Genomic DNA, 19,770 nt, shown 5'->3' on the forward strand with positions numbered 1-19,770 from the left:
TGGATAAAATGATATTAATGCCAGCTGTAAAGGGGCTTTGTAAATACATTGACTACTTTTATACCCATCCTGAGCTTTTCTTTTTTTTTTTTTGATACACGCTGCCCTCCAAATCCCCACATGACTCCGACTCCATCTGCATTTTTGCATCATAAGATGATTCAGATCATTGTCACCTGGGACTCTGCGTAGGTTTTCATCCGTGAATGCACCTATGAAATTCAAAACCTTTGCGTGGCACACAAACCTGCTGAGGGAATTATAGCCATTGTGCTTCCAGGAGATGGTCCACTCCAACCTGTTTCCTGTGCTCTGATATTACTTTGCAATCAGTTTTCTCCAGCAACATGTGCAACTCCGTTCAATCCCAGCTCACCCAGGGAAAGTGATGTTCCCACCCAGGTGAGGAAGACACTATTTCTTCCGATCTGACAGCTCATCTCTTTAGGAAATTCTTTACACCCTACTCTCGCCTTCTTATGCATCCCACGTACAGTGTCTGCTTGCTCTATTAGCTCTGAAAATGCTACTTTTTCCTTAAATTTTCTTTTTCTCTTTGCACCTCTCTATTAAATGTGTTCATTCTGTGAAACAAAGAATATGGCTCACAGTTTGTACTGAGGCATTATGTCGAAGTGTTTCTATTGTTTGTTATCAAAGAGCCTGTTACAAATTGCATTTTCAGATTATGCACAGTGGGCTTGGGCATTATTATTATTTAGGGACCATTTACACGGTTCTTGCATGAAACGGTAAACTTTTGTTGCGGTTTGGTCCTTCATTCACATGACAACAGTGTTTTTGGGGCCTGAAAACACAAACTGTTGAAACCGGGTTCCAGAGTCTAATTTTTAGAAAACGCCCCTTCTGTCACTTTGTAAACTGGCAATGTGCAGATCCTGTGAGAAAGGTTAAGTCACGGCTACACTTTGCATGTGCACATTACACTTCAGACATACATATAGCCAATGGCAGACTACCGAGCTGCATTTGTGCTGCTGACTCTACTGCTTCAATTAATGGTGCCAATTCTTTTGCATGCATTCGCCATCGTTTTCTTGTTTGTTTATACTCACCGCTCTGTAGAAGAATGCCTTTATGTGCAGGCGCATGGTGTTCTTCTATGGTGTGTCATTACAAAGTTACACACCAACTACTGGCCTGTCATGCATAGTATAGTATTTTCGGTTGTTTCTGCAGATCCATGGACGGGGGGGGGGTTAGCACCACACACTCATACCGTCATATACAGTTTATCTCGGTGAAATTTTATAAATGTATGAAGGAATAAAATATTACATACTGACCAAGCCTGGTAGGAAAGCATTACTCACCGGAGTTCCAGGGAGACCGGCTTTTCCCGATGGCCCTGGTTCACCCTGTTTGCCCTGGGATGCAAGAGAGAAAAAAAGGGAAGACAGCATGAGAAAACTGATGGAGTAGACAGCAAGAGAAACGACTTGAGTGCCACTTTATGTCCATATCTATCTGTCTGCTTGACACTGTGCTGCGTCTGTCTTATGTTTGTGTCAGACAGTTCTGCAAGCGATTGAAAATGACTCACCGGCTCTCCTCTCGGCCCGCTAAGCCCTTCACGGCCTGGAGGTCCCATAGAGCCCTGCCGAAACAAAAAATGTTGAGAACAATGGAACTTAATCGATCTAATCTTCAGGGCATGCTGAGAAAAACTTTAATCTTCATTGGAAAACCTCTTCTGTAGAAGTGAGCTCAACTTGAACTCCCTCTCTTTTTGTGAAGGAGTACGTAGGTGGAAAATATTCTTACTTCAGGAGACGTGAGAACACTCACTGAACTGTCTCTGAGCCCAGCAGCCACAGGATGAGTTAGGTAGAGAGGTTTTTTAGGGGGAAGTGTTACATCCTGCCGCCCGACAAACAGGAGGAATAAAAGTGCTGCAGTCTTTGAATGTGTGCGTGAGGGGGATTTCAGTTTGTCATCTGGTGAATGGCGAAAAAAACTCCCATACAATGTCAAAAGATATCACATTTTACATGGCTGCAAATGGAGCTCTGGTGTAATATAGTGGTGATTAAATATTCTGTGGTCTGCTGGACATTTTGCATTCTGTCCAAAACAGTTTTTTAAATCTCTGGAGTTTTATCTGCTCTCCATCAATCAATGGAGGATGAGTTCCAGGCAGCAGCAATGATTATTCTCAGGAACTGAGGGACTGAGCCAGGAAGGAATGCTGCACAAGAAAGAATGGCATGGAAGATTTTAATAGAGAAGGGAAACATTTGTGTGGGGGCATGTATATCAGTATTAAGTTTATGAAGAAAATACATAAAGGAAAGCTAAGGTAGGCATTTTAAAGTAAATCCTATTTATTGTTTTCTTTTTAATATGATTGAAACCACTTTTTTCCGTCTGTGCAAAATCTTAAATGTACTTATCTTATGTACTAAGTAAAAGTACCCAAGTATTGGCATCAAATTATACTGATAATGCTTAATGCAAAGTACTTAATGCAGAATTTCCCATTTCAGAATGATTTATGCAATGTTATTGGATTATAAGTAGTTATGCATTAATGTGTACATGACTTTAATGTTGCAGCTGGTAAAGGTGGGGCTCATTTCAGTTAATTACTTTAGATATTACTCAGTAGCTTAACCCTTTAAAACCTGAGCAAATTGGCTTGATTAACAAAAAAAAAAATCACGAGAAGGCAAATGAAATGAAAATAAAAATTTAAACATTTGTGGGGAAAAAATGTTTTTTAAAAAATAAAAAAATAAAAAATAATAATAATAATAATAATAATAATAATAATAATAATAATAATAATAATAATAATAATAATAATGATTAATAATAATAATAATAATAATGATAATAATAAACAATATAAGAAAGGTATAAAAACAACAACAAAAATATGACCTGGGAAAAGTGCTTGAAAAATTATAATTTTATATTTTTTTATAAAAGTAAGTTTTTGTTATGTATTTCCCTAGACATTTCTTAAATTAGCTTGCGTGGTATTAGTGGCCATTATAAAAAAAAATTAAAAAAAATACAGGGAGAAAATGTTCAGAAAACTATATTTATAATTCTTTTGATTGTATATTTAATTTAAATTTAATTATGTTATAGAAAAAAGATCATGCTTTAAAAAATAGTTTTAAGTTGTTTCTTTTTGCTTATTTTTAAGTAAATTCATGTAAGTTTTTACTAATTTCTTGCTATTTTTAAGTTACTCATCACCCTCTCCACATGTTTTTGAAAGAAATCAAACCAATTTCAAAGGGTTAAAGTAAAAGCACTTCAGAATGTGTCTAGGTTTTGTTATAGTTTATTTCCTGTTTTATTCTGGAATTCAAACTCCTCATGTGTCATGTCTGATGTTACTTCCTGCCTTTTTCAGTTTCCCACCTGTTTTCTGTCACAACCTGTCCTCTATCACTCATTAGTCCGTCCCTGTTCCCAGAGTCTTCCCTGCACACCTTTCCTGTGTTAGTCTCGTTTGCTTCAGTCTAGTGTTCCCTAGTTGTCAGCCAATCCCTCTGTTTCCCTCCTTTTGCCCATGCCCACCTTCTCCAGCTGTGTCTTGTTCCTGTGATTAGCTCTAGGTGTATATATTTGTTATGTTTTAAAATTTCCTCCCGCATAGTTCATCAATTCATTGTGGCTGGTTTTCTATTTAGATTTGATGCTTGTATCTTTTGTGTCTGCTTGTTTTTTTGGAGATATTTTACCAGCATGAAAGCTCACTCTTTGTGAAAACCACCTGCCTGCTCCTCTGCATTTGAGTCCTCATTTTGAAGTGCAACATAACAAACTGTACAGTGCTTGAGTTACATTCCAGCACCAGTATCCAATGCAGAGCTCTCGCAGAGTATCAGGTATCTATGAAGTAAACTGATGATTATTTTTAAATAAGGTTAGAATACAGAGGTTTATACAGAGACCCCCCCCCCCCATTTATTATCAAGCATATGACCCAAGTTCATTGGTTCAGTGGAGATTCACTGTGTTTTCCCATCTCTGAAAAGAAGCTGACGCTGGTTAGAAAAAAAAAAAAACAAACTATAAATCAAACTAGTCAAACTATAAATACATAATGCTGAGCATACCTCCTTTCCAGGTTTGCCGTCACGTCCAGGTGGTCCAGGCTTTCCATCTTCTCCCTGTTTGGCAGCCAAAAATGAAACAGACTAAATAAGAAATATTCTAAGGCTTAATCCAAGGTGTAGTTTACTTGATTTTGATTTACTCTGAGGAAAATTGTCCTGGATAAGAAAAATCAAGTTTGGCCTGTTTTTATCTTGTGCTTTATTGTAGTGTGAGTTCCTCAAAAGCCAAAGAGGTGAGACTCCTAAGACAAGAATATTAAACTGAATCCTTATATCTTTTTTTTTTAATTTGTTAATCATACAACTATTAAAAATATAAAGTTTATGTTACTTTTTATGCTCCATATTAATTATTTTGCCAAGTGTACTTAATGTTTAGTTGGTTTTTTTACTGCCTTTTGTTGTTTTTGGCATTTTATAAGATAGTATTAGTAAATACTACCTCCTTTTAGGCCCACTTGTACACAATATCAATCTACATAGGCCTAAGCAGAGCCTATATACATGTCTCATTAATATATATAAAGTATATTATTTACATCCCTGTTTAAGTTTCTCTATTTTGCATTTAGTCTACCATAGAGTATAGGATATATTTATATTACTTTATATTTTAGAGATGCTTTATTCTACCCTAGACTACATTTTAACTTCTGAACTATCTTATATCTTAGATTCCCACTTTTTCTTTCCTTTTTTCCTTTTTTTTTTTTTTTTACAATGCTTTTTTTTAATGAGCACTTTTGGAGGGAGCTAGTGATCTAAGATATTCTTTGACTGCTTCTCTGTAGCCTAATTGTTGTGCATACGACAATAAAGAACTTATTATAATGACCCTTCACTGACCAGATAGCAGCGGACTTAAGACCCACAGAGTTCGTCATAAGGATTTATGTGACACTCCCACATTGTGCTGAGATACTGAGCTAAATCTGTACTTCTAATTGTATGTATCAGCTTTCAATTTCCTGAATAATAGTGAATATAATTTCCGACTGACTGACATTTAGTGACAGTAATTATGAGCAGTGGAGGGTAATTTTCAGTGTGTCTATGGAAACACCTCACGGCTCCTATAATAAGTTGTCTGCTGTCTGCGAGGCTGAGAGGCCGCCCGCCTCGCTGTGGCTCAGTCAGAGCTGTCTGTAATGAGCCGTGCTATTGGTCACGGCGCTGTGGCAGAAACCTCTCCTGCGGGCGGGTGCCGTGTGAGAAACAAAGCAGCAGGTGCGGCGGTTCTCTCAGAGAAGGTGTTTGTAGAGAAAAATGCAAGTGTCAGACATATCCTGACATCGCAGTGCGGTCTGCCAAACACGGTGTGGCTGTGTGCTATTCTCCAAAATGCAGTGAATAGTATCAAAGATATCCAAGAATGCTGATATATACAGAAAATGTTCTTCTCTCTTTTATTTTTTGGTCATTTGAAGATAAGTATCAAAATTAAATAAATTAAATTGTGTAATAAATTATTTGATAACATTCACTATGCAACTTAAAACTTTCAGGCCACATGATTTGGCCTGTATAGTGCTATCTTAATAGCTGTTCCATTAGCGCAATTGACTCGTCTGAAAAAAATTGCACATCTCATCAAATCAGAGTAAAACACTGTCACTAGCTGACATTTTTAAAGTGAAATGTGCAAATTGAACACTGCTGTCACCAAAATTGGAAGCTCTCACTGCTCGGCCTTGTCAAATAAAAGTAAAAAAAGACATGTTTCCTTCCAAAATCTTCAGTTACGTGTTCGCAGAGATTCCAAGTCTGAAAAACGGTAATGTTCTCCAAAACCATACAGAAGAGAAAGAAACAAAGCTATTTTGGGGGGGCTGAAATATTTAGATCTATTTAAATAAAAGTATGAATACTGCATTGTAAAATGCTTTGTTACACCTAAAAGTCCTGCATTGAAACTCTATTTAACCTCCTTCAACCCTGTGTCCTCATATGAGGACATTCAATTTTGGGTTTGTTACACCTTATACATCATTTTGCTTAACTTGTCCTCATCCGTGGACACTTTTGTGCCAAATAGTGGTTGCAAAATAAACTTAATACACATAAAAAAGGATGGCAGCCAACTCTGTCATGTCAGTCTACCGTTGCTCCGCACAAGTGAGCAAAACCTGATCAGATTTTATGGTTGATAAAATCAACCATAAAATCAACCATAAAATGGTATGGTTATACTTAATAACATTTGTTTTTTGATATGGAACATAGTTTGACCAATTTTAGCAACAGTAACAAGCTGTTTTTAAGTAGGAAATACTCATATGAGGACACTGGGACTATATTTCTGTATTTTTCACAGGCCAAATGGGTGTGAAAGACTGTTCCTACGGACAGACATGATATTTTAGAGTTGAAATACAAAGCAAGGAAAATCTATACAGAATAATAAAACAAACAAATCACAAGGGCTTTTAGATTTGCACCATTCCACAGCCACAATCAGGCATTGATATGAACAGTTTTAAACAATATTAGACTTGAACAGTGACCTCTAATCCAAAGAGTTACAAACCATCGACAAAATGACACATTGTTTGCAATTTTGCTTTTGCAAAACAAAGTTCAGGCAATTAATTAAATTGTTGACAACATTTTTCCAAAGATAAATTTTTTTCTGTACATACCAGGTCCTATAATCCCAAATAGCTCAAATAAATTCAAATTGCATACAAAAGAAAAGTAAGAAAATAAGTTTTATCAGTGCAGAAATGTTCTTTGTTCTATTTAATAAATTAAAATAATTAAAGCAGCAAGTTTTCATATTTGAGAGACTGTAAACCATGAAATGTTGTTGTGCGAAATTAAGCAAAAAGACTTAAACGTTTAAGAAAATAGTTGCCAATTAATTTGCTAATAAACTGACTAATCCTTTTAGCTGCACTTGTAAAGTTTCATTTTATTTATGTGCAAAATTCTTAATTTGTAAATTAATTAAGTTATCACATAACTATGGAGGTGCATAAAGTACAAAACTTCCCTCTAAGCTAGAAAGTGGCATTAGATTAGAGTATCCAAGTAAAGTAAAGGTACCTTAAATTTGTATCTAGGTACAGCACTTGAGTAAATGTACTTAGATTCCACCACTTTTGTTTGGTAACCATTAATATGTTTCCCCCAGTTTTTATCACAGCAACAACTGAGCCATTTACCAGACAGAAATTCATCATGGCTCCCCGTGGTGAGAGTCATTTGGCTAGGGAATGGCGCTGAAGAACTAATGCTACTGTTTGTGTTTCAGGAAAAAAAAATGTAGTTGTCCTTTGATACATGCAAAACATAAACTCACCTTAGCTCCAGGGGCTCCTGGTTCTCCTCTGTGGCCCTTAAAGCCCTGTATCCGATGAGAAACAGTAGCAAATTAGTCTTAGTAATTGGCCCGGCAAGCTCGCTGCATCAGATCTGTATACTGGTGGTTACTTACCGGGAGTCCCCTGAGTCCTGGGTTTCCTGGTGGTCCAGGTTCACCTTGCTTGCCCTGAAATGAAAACAGAAATAGAGCATCAATGTCTGGCCACATTTTGCGATCAAATGTTTTTAAAAACAGACAGCATCTTGTGGTTGGTGGATCACTGACAAGGTAAACCGTGTACTTACAGGTTCTCCTGTTTCTCCTGTTCTGCCGTCTTTTCCCATTTTTCCAGGCTGACCCTGCAGATCAGTGAAATTGATCATTTACTGTCCATAACCTTAAAGATTGTTCAACTCAGCCTGTTTACACCACTCTGTAGGAACTACATGTACATTCATGATGCTGCACATCAAATCATTTCTCTTACGATCAAGCCAGGAAGACCCGGTGGTCCTTGGATTCCTTTGAGACCTTCTTTGCCCTGGTGAAAACAAACAAACACAAACAGGTCAGCGTCACCAAAGAAAAAGAAATGATTAATGGCCCCTATTACCACACAGGGCTGGCTGACCTACATGCCGGGAAGAGGTTTGTACAATAATGACACATGGGTAATACGTTTTCTGAGGGGAAAAGTACATGGAGTGCAGCCTGACCTTTTCTCCAGGGGGTCCTGGGGGGCCAACGGGGCCAGGCTGTCCATCGTTACCCTGAAGAGGAAAGAGACAGTGTCAGTGGAGGCCAACGGAAATAGAAAGTGTGGGTGTGAGACCAAACAAATTGTGCTGTTTGCAAAAAGCTTTAGACCATTTCAAAAAGAAGGAGCAGTAACTTACAGGTGAACCCACTAAACCAGCAGCACCGGGATGACCAGGGGGTCCAGGGTGGCCCTATTAATGCAGAAAAAGGTGATTAGAAAAATAATAATGTGATCCATATCAGGCAATATTTTAATGAGTGCTTTTAAATCTAGTAAAGTGAGGTGAAGCAACAGATAAGTGTGAGATTCATGACTCATAACCAGCAAATATACCTTGTCTCCTTTGTCGCCAGGGCCTCCAGGGGGTCCTCGATCACCCTTTATACCCTATGGTAAAAAAGAGAAAAAAAAGACCATATGAAGTTTAACATTTCAAGAGAAAAGAATTCATCTAAGAAACTTTTTATAATAGGAAAATATGACCTCAAAATGCTCAAAATATTACAAAGATGGAGAATGTAGCAATTATTATGTTTTGAAAACATGATGTGACACATTTTTAGGGTGTTTTGAATTAACGCCTAGCAGTTGTATGCCTCAGTCAAGTCGAACTTAGAGTTTACATTATCATATCACAGTGAAGTTGACCTCTGACCTTTTGGATATAAAATGCTATCACTTCATTATATCCTATTAGACACAAGTGTGAAATTTTGTCAAAATTACCATACACATTCACAAATTATGGCCAAAAACATGTTCTGTGAAGTCACAGTGACCATGACCTTTGACCGCCAAATTCAAATTAGTTCATTCTTGAGTTCAAGTGGACGTTTATGCCAAATTTGCAGAAATTCCCTCAAGGCATTGTTGAGATATCCTGTTCACAAGAATGAGACACACGGGGTCACATTGACCGTGAACTTTAACCTATGACCACCAAAATCTAGTGAGTTCAATCCTGCATCCAAGTGGACAATTGTGTCAAATTTCAAGAAGTTCCCTTGAGGCGTTGCTGAAATATCACATTCACAAGAAAGGCAGAGATGAAAGTATGGATGGGAGACCTGAAAACATAATGCCCCGGGCCCCAGCTATCGCCAGCACGAAGGCACAAAAATGTTGACAAAAGTAACTAATTAGCGTTTGGCCTTTTGGGAGCAATAAGGGTGCAGTTAGTGTGCAAACTTGCCTTTGCTCCGTCGGCTCCAGGGGGCCCTGGAACTCCAGCTGTTCCCGGGGGTCCCTGTAATGACACGGCAGAGCATCAGTCTCTGACATTGCCGAGCACCGAGGTCCTAATCGCTCACTGCTGCCCCCAGAGGAGGCCCGGCTAATGATGCACACAGAGCACTCTCCATCCGTCACGCCCACTGAGACTGATGATGACAAAGGTGCAGCTCGGACCTCTTGCTCACTGAGAGCTAATATGCTGGAGACACACACTTTATAACTCTCCTGTACAGATTATGGTCTTTACATCACAGGAGAAAGGAGGTTAAGGTTGGAAATTAATGGCTGTGTCCTACTTGGTAACCATCTTGACCATTTTTCCCCGGTGGTCCAGTGTGTCCTTTATCCCCTGGGACTCCTGGGAGGCCGGGTGGTCCTGGTGGACCTGCAGGACAATCTGAGCAAACATCCTGAAAGATGGATATATTTGATTAAGTGATTACGCTCAGGATCCAAACAAAAAGTCATTTCTCTTTAAAGACTGAGGGAGATGCTACTTACCTTCAGATTCAGCTCAGAGAGGTCTGCTGCCTTTCCCTAAAGGAGATGGGAAATAAAAGAAATTGTCAGTTGGAGAATGTAAGATATGTAAGGGGCTCTCTGTTCAGTATGCCTCACTATACTGTGAGATAAAGATTTCTCTTAAGTAGATATAAATTTTCAAAATATAAAAAAAAAAAAAAAAAAAAACCTGACCTGACCAAAAGAGCATACCTTTTGGATTTTTTTTAATCTTTTTTTTATATTTATTTTTATTTCATTTATGACCCTGATTTTTTGGACCCACAAAATTATTTTCTTTTTTGTACCAAAATGAGCTTTATTCTATAAACCTTTTCTCCTCTCTGTTTCGGATCAGGTTCTTCTGTAGGCCAACTACAGCCAAAGTTGCCATGGTTCCCTCTTCGAAAAGCCTACAGGATTTTTCCACTGGATTTTGGATCATTGCAGAAAATAAGCTCTGTGGTAAACAAACGTTTATGATGCTTCCACGTTTTGTTCAGAAAGATATTCTTCAAAAATGAACACCACTTTCAGGATTTTTTTTGGTCCACCTGGATTTAGTGTCTAATAAAGCTTGTAGGTCATCAACCATGTAATGCACAGAAAACAAATAATTTAATAGGGCACTAATTCCCTAAATTCAGCTAAAATAAAGTTTTTGTTCTTTTACTTTTTTATTTTCCTTGTTGCTAATTTCAGGTCATTTTCTTGTAACCTTTTTACTAACTTCTTGCTATTTTTTGCCTTTTGCATTGCCTTCTTTCCATGTTTTTGAAGGAAATCAAGCCAGTTCACTCAGGTTTCAAAGGGTTAACTGAGATGATAATTTCTTAACAGAGTGTAATTATTTTATACACAGAGTTTCTCGCTGTTGGAGGGCACACAAAGAAAAAATAAAATAGACCCAAGAGGAGGGTTGTCTGTAGTCCCCAATGTTAAAAGTTAACAAATCGCCCTCTGGTAGTTCTCCTTTAAGTAGTTCAGTGATCAGTCTAAAAACTACTGCGTAAATTGTGCATGTGAAGAAACTTAGTGTGTGATTTATACATGATTATTCTTTATACACTATTCAGAGGACACATTGAATATAAAGTGAAATATAGAGGTTAAATGAGCATTTAGGGAGAGAACATTCAGTGCAACCAGTTCCTCAGACAGCACAGGTTGTTCCCTGACACTTTCTGTACTCACAGGCTCTCCTGGTGCTCCCTTATCTCCCGGCCGTCCTGGTAAACCCTGCATTTGGAGCAAGGAGAAAAAAAAACATTTTTAATAAATTGTGGATTATGAAATCCCACAGTGTTCCATGTCAAATACATAAATGAGACAGTGAGAAATAAATAATCATATGAATGATAAAACCATGAAATTATATAGTAGAAAAATAAATAAATAAATAAAAACTGTAAAAAAAAAAAAAAAGTGCAGTTCTTCAATTGAAGCATGCATATTAGATCTTGTTATGTGATTGGCTGCTCTTCAGCTCCTTAAATGGATAATAGGGGATTATTGAAGTGGGGATTATTAAAGTGCAAAACAGACAGTATAATATTATTGTGTTATTGAATAACGCCAGCATACAAATTACTCAGAAATCATCATATGTTAATGACAAAAAAACACCAAAGAAAATTCAGAATTAGTCATTGCATGTTTTTTTTCTTCCCATTTATTCATAGTTCATATAAAATAAGCACATATTGTGTTTATTTGTTCTCTTATTTATTATAAACATTTTATTGTTGTCATTGCTATATACCTTTTCTATGCTATTGTAATCCTGCTCTGAGAAGCATTTTGGACTGCATAATTGTATGTAAAGAGCTGTGTATGTAAAAAAAAAATAAATAAAAAACTTTGATTTGATTCATTTTTTTTTAAATGGCAATTTCATACATAGCAAATTTGACTTTTTTATTTTTTGTTTTTAATGTCAGTTCTCCTTTGACCACAGGCATATTTCTAAGGTGGCAATGTGTCTCTTTTCCAACAGAGACGCATGATTGAAATCGTGTGAACTTTGAGTCATAAGGTCCTCGCCATGTTTCTTTTCCAAAACATAACCACAGTGACTTTAGGTGCCAAAACCTAACCTCTCTAACTTAATAACGGAACTTCATATTAAGGATGTAACATCGTGGCATGGATAATAGCAACATTGTAATGAGAAAGTCACAGCAAATCAAATTACTTATATATTCTAAGGTTGCAAATTGTAGGCGCTCTTATTAATCGATTAATAATTATTAATCAGTCATATTAACGATTGATTAATTATTTTATTATAATTATTTAATGATTTTTTAACGTAATTTATTTCAAGCAATAACAAATGCATTTTTTCCTAGGTCAAAGCTAAAAGCAACATATTGCATATACTTTGGCAGCATTTCATTGCACATCGACAATCAAATTTTAGATGTTTGATTAAATTCTTAACAACCAATTAATTGATCAATTGTTATCATCCCTGACATATTTATTTTATTCATTATTATTATTATTATTATTATTATTATTATTATTATTATTATTATTATTATTATTATTATTATTATTGTTGTTGTTGTTGTTGTTGTTGCTGTTGTTGTTGTTGTTTTTAGTAGTAGTAGTAGTAGTAGTAGTTTAGTTTTGGACTCACATTATGTCCTGCTGGGCCCTGAGGACCGGCAACTCCTGGTAGACCCCTCAAGCCCTGGAATCCACATAAATACAGATATTCGAGGAACACAGTTTATAGACATTTAAATATGCAGTATGAGACTTAAAAAATATTTACAGCAGGTCCAGGTTCCCCATCTTTTCCTGGAGAGCCCTACACGGAAAAAAAACAAACAATGCATGTTTCAAAATGTATAAATAAATGCACAGGAGGACAAAAGTACAACACTGGATGGCACTGATGCTCATACCGATGGTCCCACTTTGCCTTCTCCTGGTGTGCCCCTGTCCCCTGGTAACCCTGGTTCTCCCCGTGACCCAGGTTGGCCCTAGGAGAAAAAAAAAAAGTTTAGTTCACCACCCTTAGATAATGTGCCTTAATGTTTGGCTAAGAGTCCTGCTTGGCACAGAAAGTGTCCCATTCAGCGATGCCTGCTGATCCCAGAAATACCACCCTGTTTTTAATTTGTGATGAAAAAGGGAGAGAAAAAAACAATCAGCAGTTGACATTTTGGTACTCAGAAGAGAAAACGTGTCGGTGATGAGGGTGAGCGATTTGACACCATAAATCCAGCAAATGTCCCTGTCCATCCAGCCTCTCGCAGTCTGTGCCCCCATCCCGACATCACGCTCGTCACACTCATAATCAGAGCAACAGTCACAGTGCAGTGGACATAGAAATTGCTTTTGCTGCTTTCAACAAAAATGAATTGTTTTTCTCATCCGTGCCAGAAGAAAAAAAAAAAAGTTTTTCACATCAACAAAAGAGCACCTGTGCATGATAAAAAACACACCTCAGGCAACCTACAAAGCTCACATACACACACACACACACACACACACACACACACACACACACTTCTAAAAAGACATTACCTTTGGCCCTGGGGGTCCTTGAATTCCCTGTGGTCCTGGCTCCCCCTGTAATATCACAAATGACATTAATCAAACTGCTCAAACTCTCAAACACTAGAATTTAGCTTCTTTTGAATCAAAAACTCAGAGCTGAAAGTGTGTCTGAGCTGCTGTTTGTGTGCAGCCGGCGAGGCCCCGGGGCCGCACCTGGCTGCTGTAAAAAAAAACTTTAAAAAAAACTGAACTGCTGCGAGCCAAAATCTGCTGCACTCCTGTGTTGCTTTAATGTGATATGTCTTAACAATGTTTTTCCTGTTTGCTGCTGCCTCGTCAGCAGGACGGCCACATGTCTGGGGTGAAAAATGATGAGGAAACATGTTGAGCTGCAGCACAAAATGTGCAGACTCAGGCTCGGTTTCCTGCCGTATAGGCGCTCAGATTGTGCTGTAGTGCAACATGTATCACAGGCTGGGAGATGTTTACAAGGAGAACACGTGTGGAATACAAAGAGAACTGATGAACATGCCAGGTTTTTTTTTTATCAAAATACTGTTTCACTGACTTATAAACATACACAGCACTGCATTAGTTGGAAATTTAATTTTGAAGTTTACCTCTGACATGCTGGTGGACCTGTCTGTACAAACTTACAGGACTTTATTTCAAAGTTTAGTTGAGATATCACAGCTTCCAAAGATACTAAATACTGGAATATGTTAACAAAATGATGCACAAGATATCGAGAATTGATTGATTGAATATTGCAGCTATAAGACCATGGAGTATACACTCTAAGAAATAAAGGTGCTAAATGTAACAGTATAGGGTACATCGGCTTTTTCGCATGGGAAAAAAAACTTTTTTGGTTCTGGTTGACCAAAACCCAAGAGTAGGTGTGTTTCCATTAACCCTCAAATTGCGCAAATTCAATTTACAATTATAAAATACGCCTTATGGAAACCAGTCAAAAACAAAAAAACAAAACAAAACAAAAAAAACAACTCCCATCTATCAAAAAAGAGTCTTTACACTCACAAGAGGTGGTATTTCAAGAGATTCCAAAAAGCCAAAAACCATTTTGAAAACACTTTTTTCGCTTTTATGCACAGATAGCCAGTTTAAAAACAGGTATGGATAACACGATGGAAATAATGATGGCTGGTGCGGTGGCTGCAATAGAAATAAACCTGCTATTGTTTTGAATATCCCCTACCGTGTGTCTTGGAATGATATCACATGCGGAGAAGTCGCAGACAACTCACTCAGTGGAAACGCAGTCATATTGCAATTGTGTTTAATTGACATTTTTAAAAATATTGCTTTTTTTTAAAAATATAAGTTTTGTGCAAATCTGTAATGGAAACCCACCTAGTGACAATGTGAATAATGGGAAACAGCATATAAACATCTGTGTCACCTATTCTTTAAATCTGATGGTCGTAAAAAACACCACAGGGCAAAATTTACCAAAAATGTGACCAAAAATTTAATTATTGGATGACTCCATTATTTTTTGAGGATTTTACGTCATTCTATAGTTTCTTAGTTGTGTTCCTTATGTATGTATTTGAATCAGAACATTCAAATCTTATGTTTTTTTGTCAAAATATGATTCAAAGAACCTTTTCCCCCTGTGGCCTCTGCAGGTTTCTGTTTTATGATCATGCTACATAAAAACTTATATAAACCTACATAAACCCATGTACGCCATAGTTTGGTTCCAAAAGTCACACGACAACACAAACAAAACTAAACGAAATTAGGCAGCTGTGGACCAGCAGCTTCCTTTGTGCAGACGTAAAGTGCTGTCTGACAGGAAGGTAAAGCAGTAAAAATAATCTAAATACAGTGTCTACTAAAACTGCATTTTGCTACCACCCTGTCAACAACCACCAGACCCCTTTAACAAAAACAGTCATTTTACCTCTCAGGAGTTATTGGTCTATCACTGCCGCTAATCAGTTAGTTAGCTCTGTAGCCTATGCCACTGCAAGGCTGGAGTGAGAGTTTCCATTGGCAAAATACGAAAAAAGTTGCAGACAGACCCTTTAATATAGCAAACAATATTCTCAAAAAACAGTATGTTTGAAGTGTACTCAAATTGTAAATACAATTTGTAAATACAATACAAATTGTAAATACAATTTGATAGAAAAGATATGTGTCTTACATTTTGTCCCTCTTTCCCCTTTCCTGGTGGGCCAGGGGGTCCAGTCAGACCGGGATCTCCGGGTGGGCCTGAGGGACCTGCTTGTCCTGGTTTACCTTGTTCGCCCTAAAATAAATTTCACAATAAAGAAAGAACTTCATCCTCTGATATCAGTCGAGTTGTCCTATAAATAAGGTGAGTAAACAGTAATGGCGTGGTGGGAAAAGAATCAAATGTCCCAGCAGTAACTTGTTGAAAAAGCCAAAGAAAAATCTAAGAGAACAAAGAGAATGAAAAAGCCATGAGAGATGGTAGGAAATGTTCTGCATTGCTGAATTGTGAGACTCCACAGCTACGTGTGTCTGCTGCTGCTGCTGCTGCTGCAGGGATTGAAATGCATTCAGAGACTTCTCTGTTGATACAATAATGGAGGACACACAAGGTCGCTCTTCTCTTCTCTGCAGACTTATTTTCTCCTTTCATTGCCAAACCCAGGCTGGACATAGTCGGAAAACTTTGAAAATAACATCCAACCATATGTACATATTTAAAAATAGATGACTGACCTTTTCTCCTCTCTGTCCAGCTGGACCGGGAGGCCCAATGGTCCCTGGTATACCCTAGAAGACAGACAGCTGGTAGTTCCGGACTGAATTGATCTGATAGCACTGGCTGTTGATCAGTTCAAGAGAGACAGAAAGCAGGCATCATTGACAAAATAATAAAGGTTTTGAAAAGACCTACCACATTTCCTGGTAATCCACGAAGACCCTGAGGGCCAGCTATGCCAGGTGGACCCTAGGAGAAACACATAAGCCCTTATAGTTCATTACATCTACCCATTTGGTGTAAAATGTGTATTACACTGACAGCTGTCAGCTTTAGGGCATTATTCATGGCGTGATTATGGTCTGTACAAAACATGTTATTTTTAAAATTAAGCGTTAATCGCCTGCCACCATTCCTGTATTTTAGAAGATGTAGTGGAAACTATCATATGAAACTAGAGGCGTCAAGGAACTCAATGCTACCATTTAATCATGCCATGCTACCTTCTCAGGAAAGGGGCTAAATAATGCTCCAAAATTAGGCTAAATTTTGGCAATAGGAAAAAGCATGGCCATTTCACAGGGGTCTCTTAACCTGTGAGCTCAAAATATCAGAACAAAAACTGGTTCTATGGGTTTACGAGTCTCTCCTTCACAGACACTTCATGCTATTCCCGTGTATTTTTTGCTGTCATTTGATTCCTAATCAAGAAAATCTGGTGAGAATTGCTTTATCTTGTCAATATGGACATACCTGTTTTGAAATGCACAGCAATCTTGGAAAAACACTGCTCACACAGTATTTTGACTTAGACTGAAGTGCTGAAGCTGAGTCATTATCAACAGTGGAAAAAGGCACATCCGCACATTGCGGATATGCTTTTTTCACTGTTGAAATGAAAACTAAAGAAATAGTAAACATGATTCAAAAAAACGTGATTAATCATGATTAACTATTGATTTTCTACAAGTAATTCAGATTTTAAAAAATTAATTGTTTGACAGCTCTTATTGTCATTTTATAAGACAACTTACAGGGTCTCCAACACGTCCTGTCTCTCCCGTTAGTCCAGTGTCACCTTTTGGTCCCTTAAACAAAAATGGCAAATTAGACATAACACACCTAAAATCTCTGGACAGTACTGACTGGGAGATACGGGATGACGAGCATCTTACCGCTGGTCCAGGTGGTCCCTTAAAGCCTTGTTCACCAGGTAACCCTCTTTGACCCTTCAAGAAAAGGCACATATATTTAAACAGTGCCAAACCAGCTGTCACCATTCATGAATATGACATACTCAGCAACTTGGCATGAAATGTCCCAAAACTTGTTAAAAAAAAATGTGAATGGTGATGAAAAAAATACTTGAAAATTAGCTGTGAAAAAAAGAGACAATCATTAGAAAATAATCAATCATTATCATTAATATTATTATTATATCACTGTTTTGAGGTTATATCCTGTATTTTCTTTTACTTTTCTTTTCTTATTTTCTGCTAATTACAGGTCATTTTCTTTGGGATTTTTACTTATTTCTTGCTCAGTTACTCATTGTCTTTTTTCCTTTTTTGTGAGAAATCCAGCTGATTTGCTGCAGTTCCAAAAGGTTAAAATGAACAAAATATCAACATCATCTGTCATGAACATTCTATGATAATTTAACGTGAACATTAGACATTGACACTGAAATTTGGTCACCTAACATCACAACCTAAATTCAGTAAATATCAAACCCTAACAGTGTGGGTGGCCAGCTGAATGTAGATTACATTTCATTTTCATACATTCTTTTTGTCACATTTCTGCTGAAACTATGATGTGAAATTAATATGGATTGTGCAATGAAGGTTGTAGATAATAACAACATGCATGCATGAAAAATTATTGCATTCTGTCACGAAATTGTCGCCAACTCAGTACCATCACCTTCATACAATGTCTAGGAACATCCAAGATAAAGATAAATAGATACTAGCAGTGTTTTAAATTATTGTACTTAATATATTTTTGTAGATAAAGATTTTTATGCTTCCCAGGCTTTTTCAGTTTAAATATAGCAATGAGTTACGCATATTCTGGTCCAATACAGTGAATATTAACTGCAATAAATAGAGAATCAGGCCAGTGCATTACTGTCTCTTACAGTTTAATTTACTTAACCCCGTTAAAGATGGCCCCTGAGCTACCGTATTGTAGCAGCACTGATTCACTATCACCACACTGGATCTCTACTGACATCTAGTGGACCCCTCTGCGTGTTGCCAGGAGTTAGTTTTGTTCAATCAAGAAAAGGAAGACAAAAGATAGAGAGAAAACACTCACAATCTCTCCTGGGTTCCCTTGATCCCCCTTCTCTCCCTTCTCTCCAGGTTTTCCCTAGAGGCAAGAAAAAAAACCAATGAAAAAGAAGAAAGAGAAACAGGTAGGTTTTTGGGGGGAATACAGGGGACACGTCACCCTCAATATTTAGCACGTTTATTTGAAAAAGCAAAAGGCATTAAAGCAACACAAGAAAACTTTTTGAGGGACAAAATCACAGGATAATTTAGTACAGAAAAGTCTTAAATTGGCTCCAGAAAGAAAGACATAAAGTGCAATGTTTAAACTTTTCTTGCAGAAGACCACCAAAAAATCCTTTTCATGTGTGTCTGCCCAGTATTGAAATAATTGCTACGCCCTTGAATGGATGGAAGACAATGATGAAAAATTAACATTTAAACCAGTTAAGTTTGTTTGTCATACACAAAACCAAATAGAAACTTTTGAAGTATCAAAACAAAAACAAAAAACCTATCCATTTTCAAAATTAAAATAATCCATAAGAGAGGTGGTCTGCAATATTTTTTTTTTTTTTCAAAGAATAATGACATTTTTTGTAAAAGTGTACTCACAGGTTCACCAGGTTCAGGGATGACACTTGCCACCTATGAAGAAAAAAAGGAGATATTAATGTAACTGAATACTCAGTCACATATTGACTCCATTCCCTCCATCATGGTTATATCATACACTGCAGGGCTGTGACTGCACGGTGTGTTAACATACACACTAGATATTGTACTTACATCTCCCGGAATACCAGGTTGTCCCCTCGGTCCCACTTCACCCTGAGGAAGAGACAATAAGTTCATACTGTCTGCATACAAATGACCTTATTACAGCTAATGCTGCAGGAGACCACTGTATCTACAGTAACATGGTGGGATATACAACCATGAGATTCCATTTGTTTTTTAATATGCTTGATATTTAATTTTACCTTATAGAGCATTTGAAAAAGGGGCCTCATTTCAGCAAAATGCACTTACTGCTTGGCCTATCTCAACTTAAATTTCAAAGACTGGAAAAAACATATTTCAATTACAGAAGCAGAAGTCCTAAACTCATTGCCAGGTCTTGTCCTATCTCAAACATCCTATCTCATCTTATCTTCATCAATTATTGAGAAATCATGTTCAAGAAAATAAGACGGAAGCAAGGTCACCGTAGCCTTTGACCTTTGACCTGCCATTTTTGACAGTTTTGAATCAAGTACTGCATCTATGTCATCCCAACCAGGGAAATCCTTAAGTTAGGACAGTTCTGTTATTGCTAAATTCCTATTGTAAAACAAGATATGATTTCCCAAAAATCCCAAATGTTCCCCGAAACTGAGTTC

At 37.3% G+C, this 19,770-nt stretch overlaps 1 protein-coding gene across 2 annotated transcripts in view; it reads right to left on the bottom strand.

Moving 5' to 3' along the window:
• Positions 1–19,770, bottom strand: part of col22a1 (collagen, type XXII, alpha 1) — a 74,793-nt gene that overhangs the window by 9,533 nt on the left and 45,490 nt on the right. For both annotated transcript variants that reach the window (XM_088090000.1, XM_088089999.1), the window contains 26 exons: positions 19,178–19,219; positions 19,004–19,036; positions 18,435–18,488; positions 17,288–17,341; positions 17,147–17,200; positions 16,308–16,361; positions 16,130–16,183; positions 15,585–15,689; positions 13,436–13,480; positions 12,811–12,888; positions 12,678–12,713; positions 12,540–12,593; positions 11,090–11,134; positions 9,896–9,931; positions 9,691–9,804; positions 9,354–9,407; positions 8,495–8,548; positions 8,298–8,351; positions 8,118–8,171; positions 7,889–7,942; positions 7,707–7,760; positions 7,534–7,587; positions 7,399–7,443; positions 4,098–4,151; positions 1,565–1,618; positions 1,335–1,388 (listed from right to left, as the gene is read on the bottom strand). In XM_088090000.1, the coding sequence (XP_087946126.1) occupies positions 1,335–1,388; positions 1,565–1,618; positions 4,098–4,151; positions 7,399–7,443; positions 7,534–7,587; positions 7,707–7,760; positions 7,889–7,942; positions 8,118–8,171; positions 8,298–8,351; positions 8,495–8,548; positions 9,354–9,407; positions 9,691–9,804; positions 9,896–9,931; positions 11,090–11,134; positions 12,540–12,593; positions 12,678–12,713; positions 12,811–12,888; positions 13,436–13,480; positions 15,585–15,689; positions 16,130–16,183; positions 16,308–16,361; positions 17,147–17,200; positions 17,288–17,341; positions 18,435–18,488; positions 19,004–19,036; positions 19,178–19,219 (1,443 nt within the window). The remainder of the gene's footprint in view (positions 1–1,334; positions 1,389–1,564; positions 1,619–4,097; positions 4,152–7,398; positions 7,444–7,533; positions 7,588–7,706; positions 7,761–7,888; positions 7,943–8,117; positions 8,172–8,297; positions 8,352–8,494; positions 8,549–9,353; positions 9,408–9,690; positions 9,805–9,895; positions 9,932–11,089; positions 11,135–12,539; positions 12,594–12,677; positions 12,714–12,810; positions 12,889–13,435; positions 13,481–15,584; positions 15,690–16,129; positions 16,184–16,307; positions 16,362–17,146; positions 17,201–17,287; positions 17,342–18,434; positions 18,489–19,003; positions 19,037–19,177; positions 19,220–19,770) is intronic.

Source organism: Plectropomus leopardus, chromosome 17 (genome assembly GCF_026936395.1).
Source record: "Plectropomus leopardus strain MGB_pleo_1.0 chromosome 17, ASM2693639v1, whole genome shotgun sequence".
In the NCBI taxonomy this organism is placed as follows: Eukaryota; Metazoa; Chordata; class Actinopteri; order Perciformes; family Serranidae; genus Plectropomus; species Plectropomus leopardus.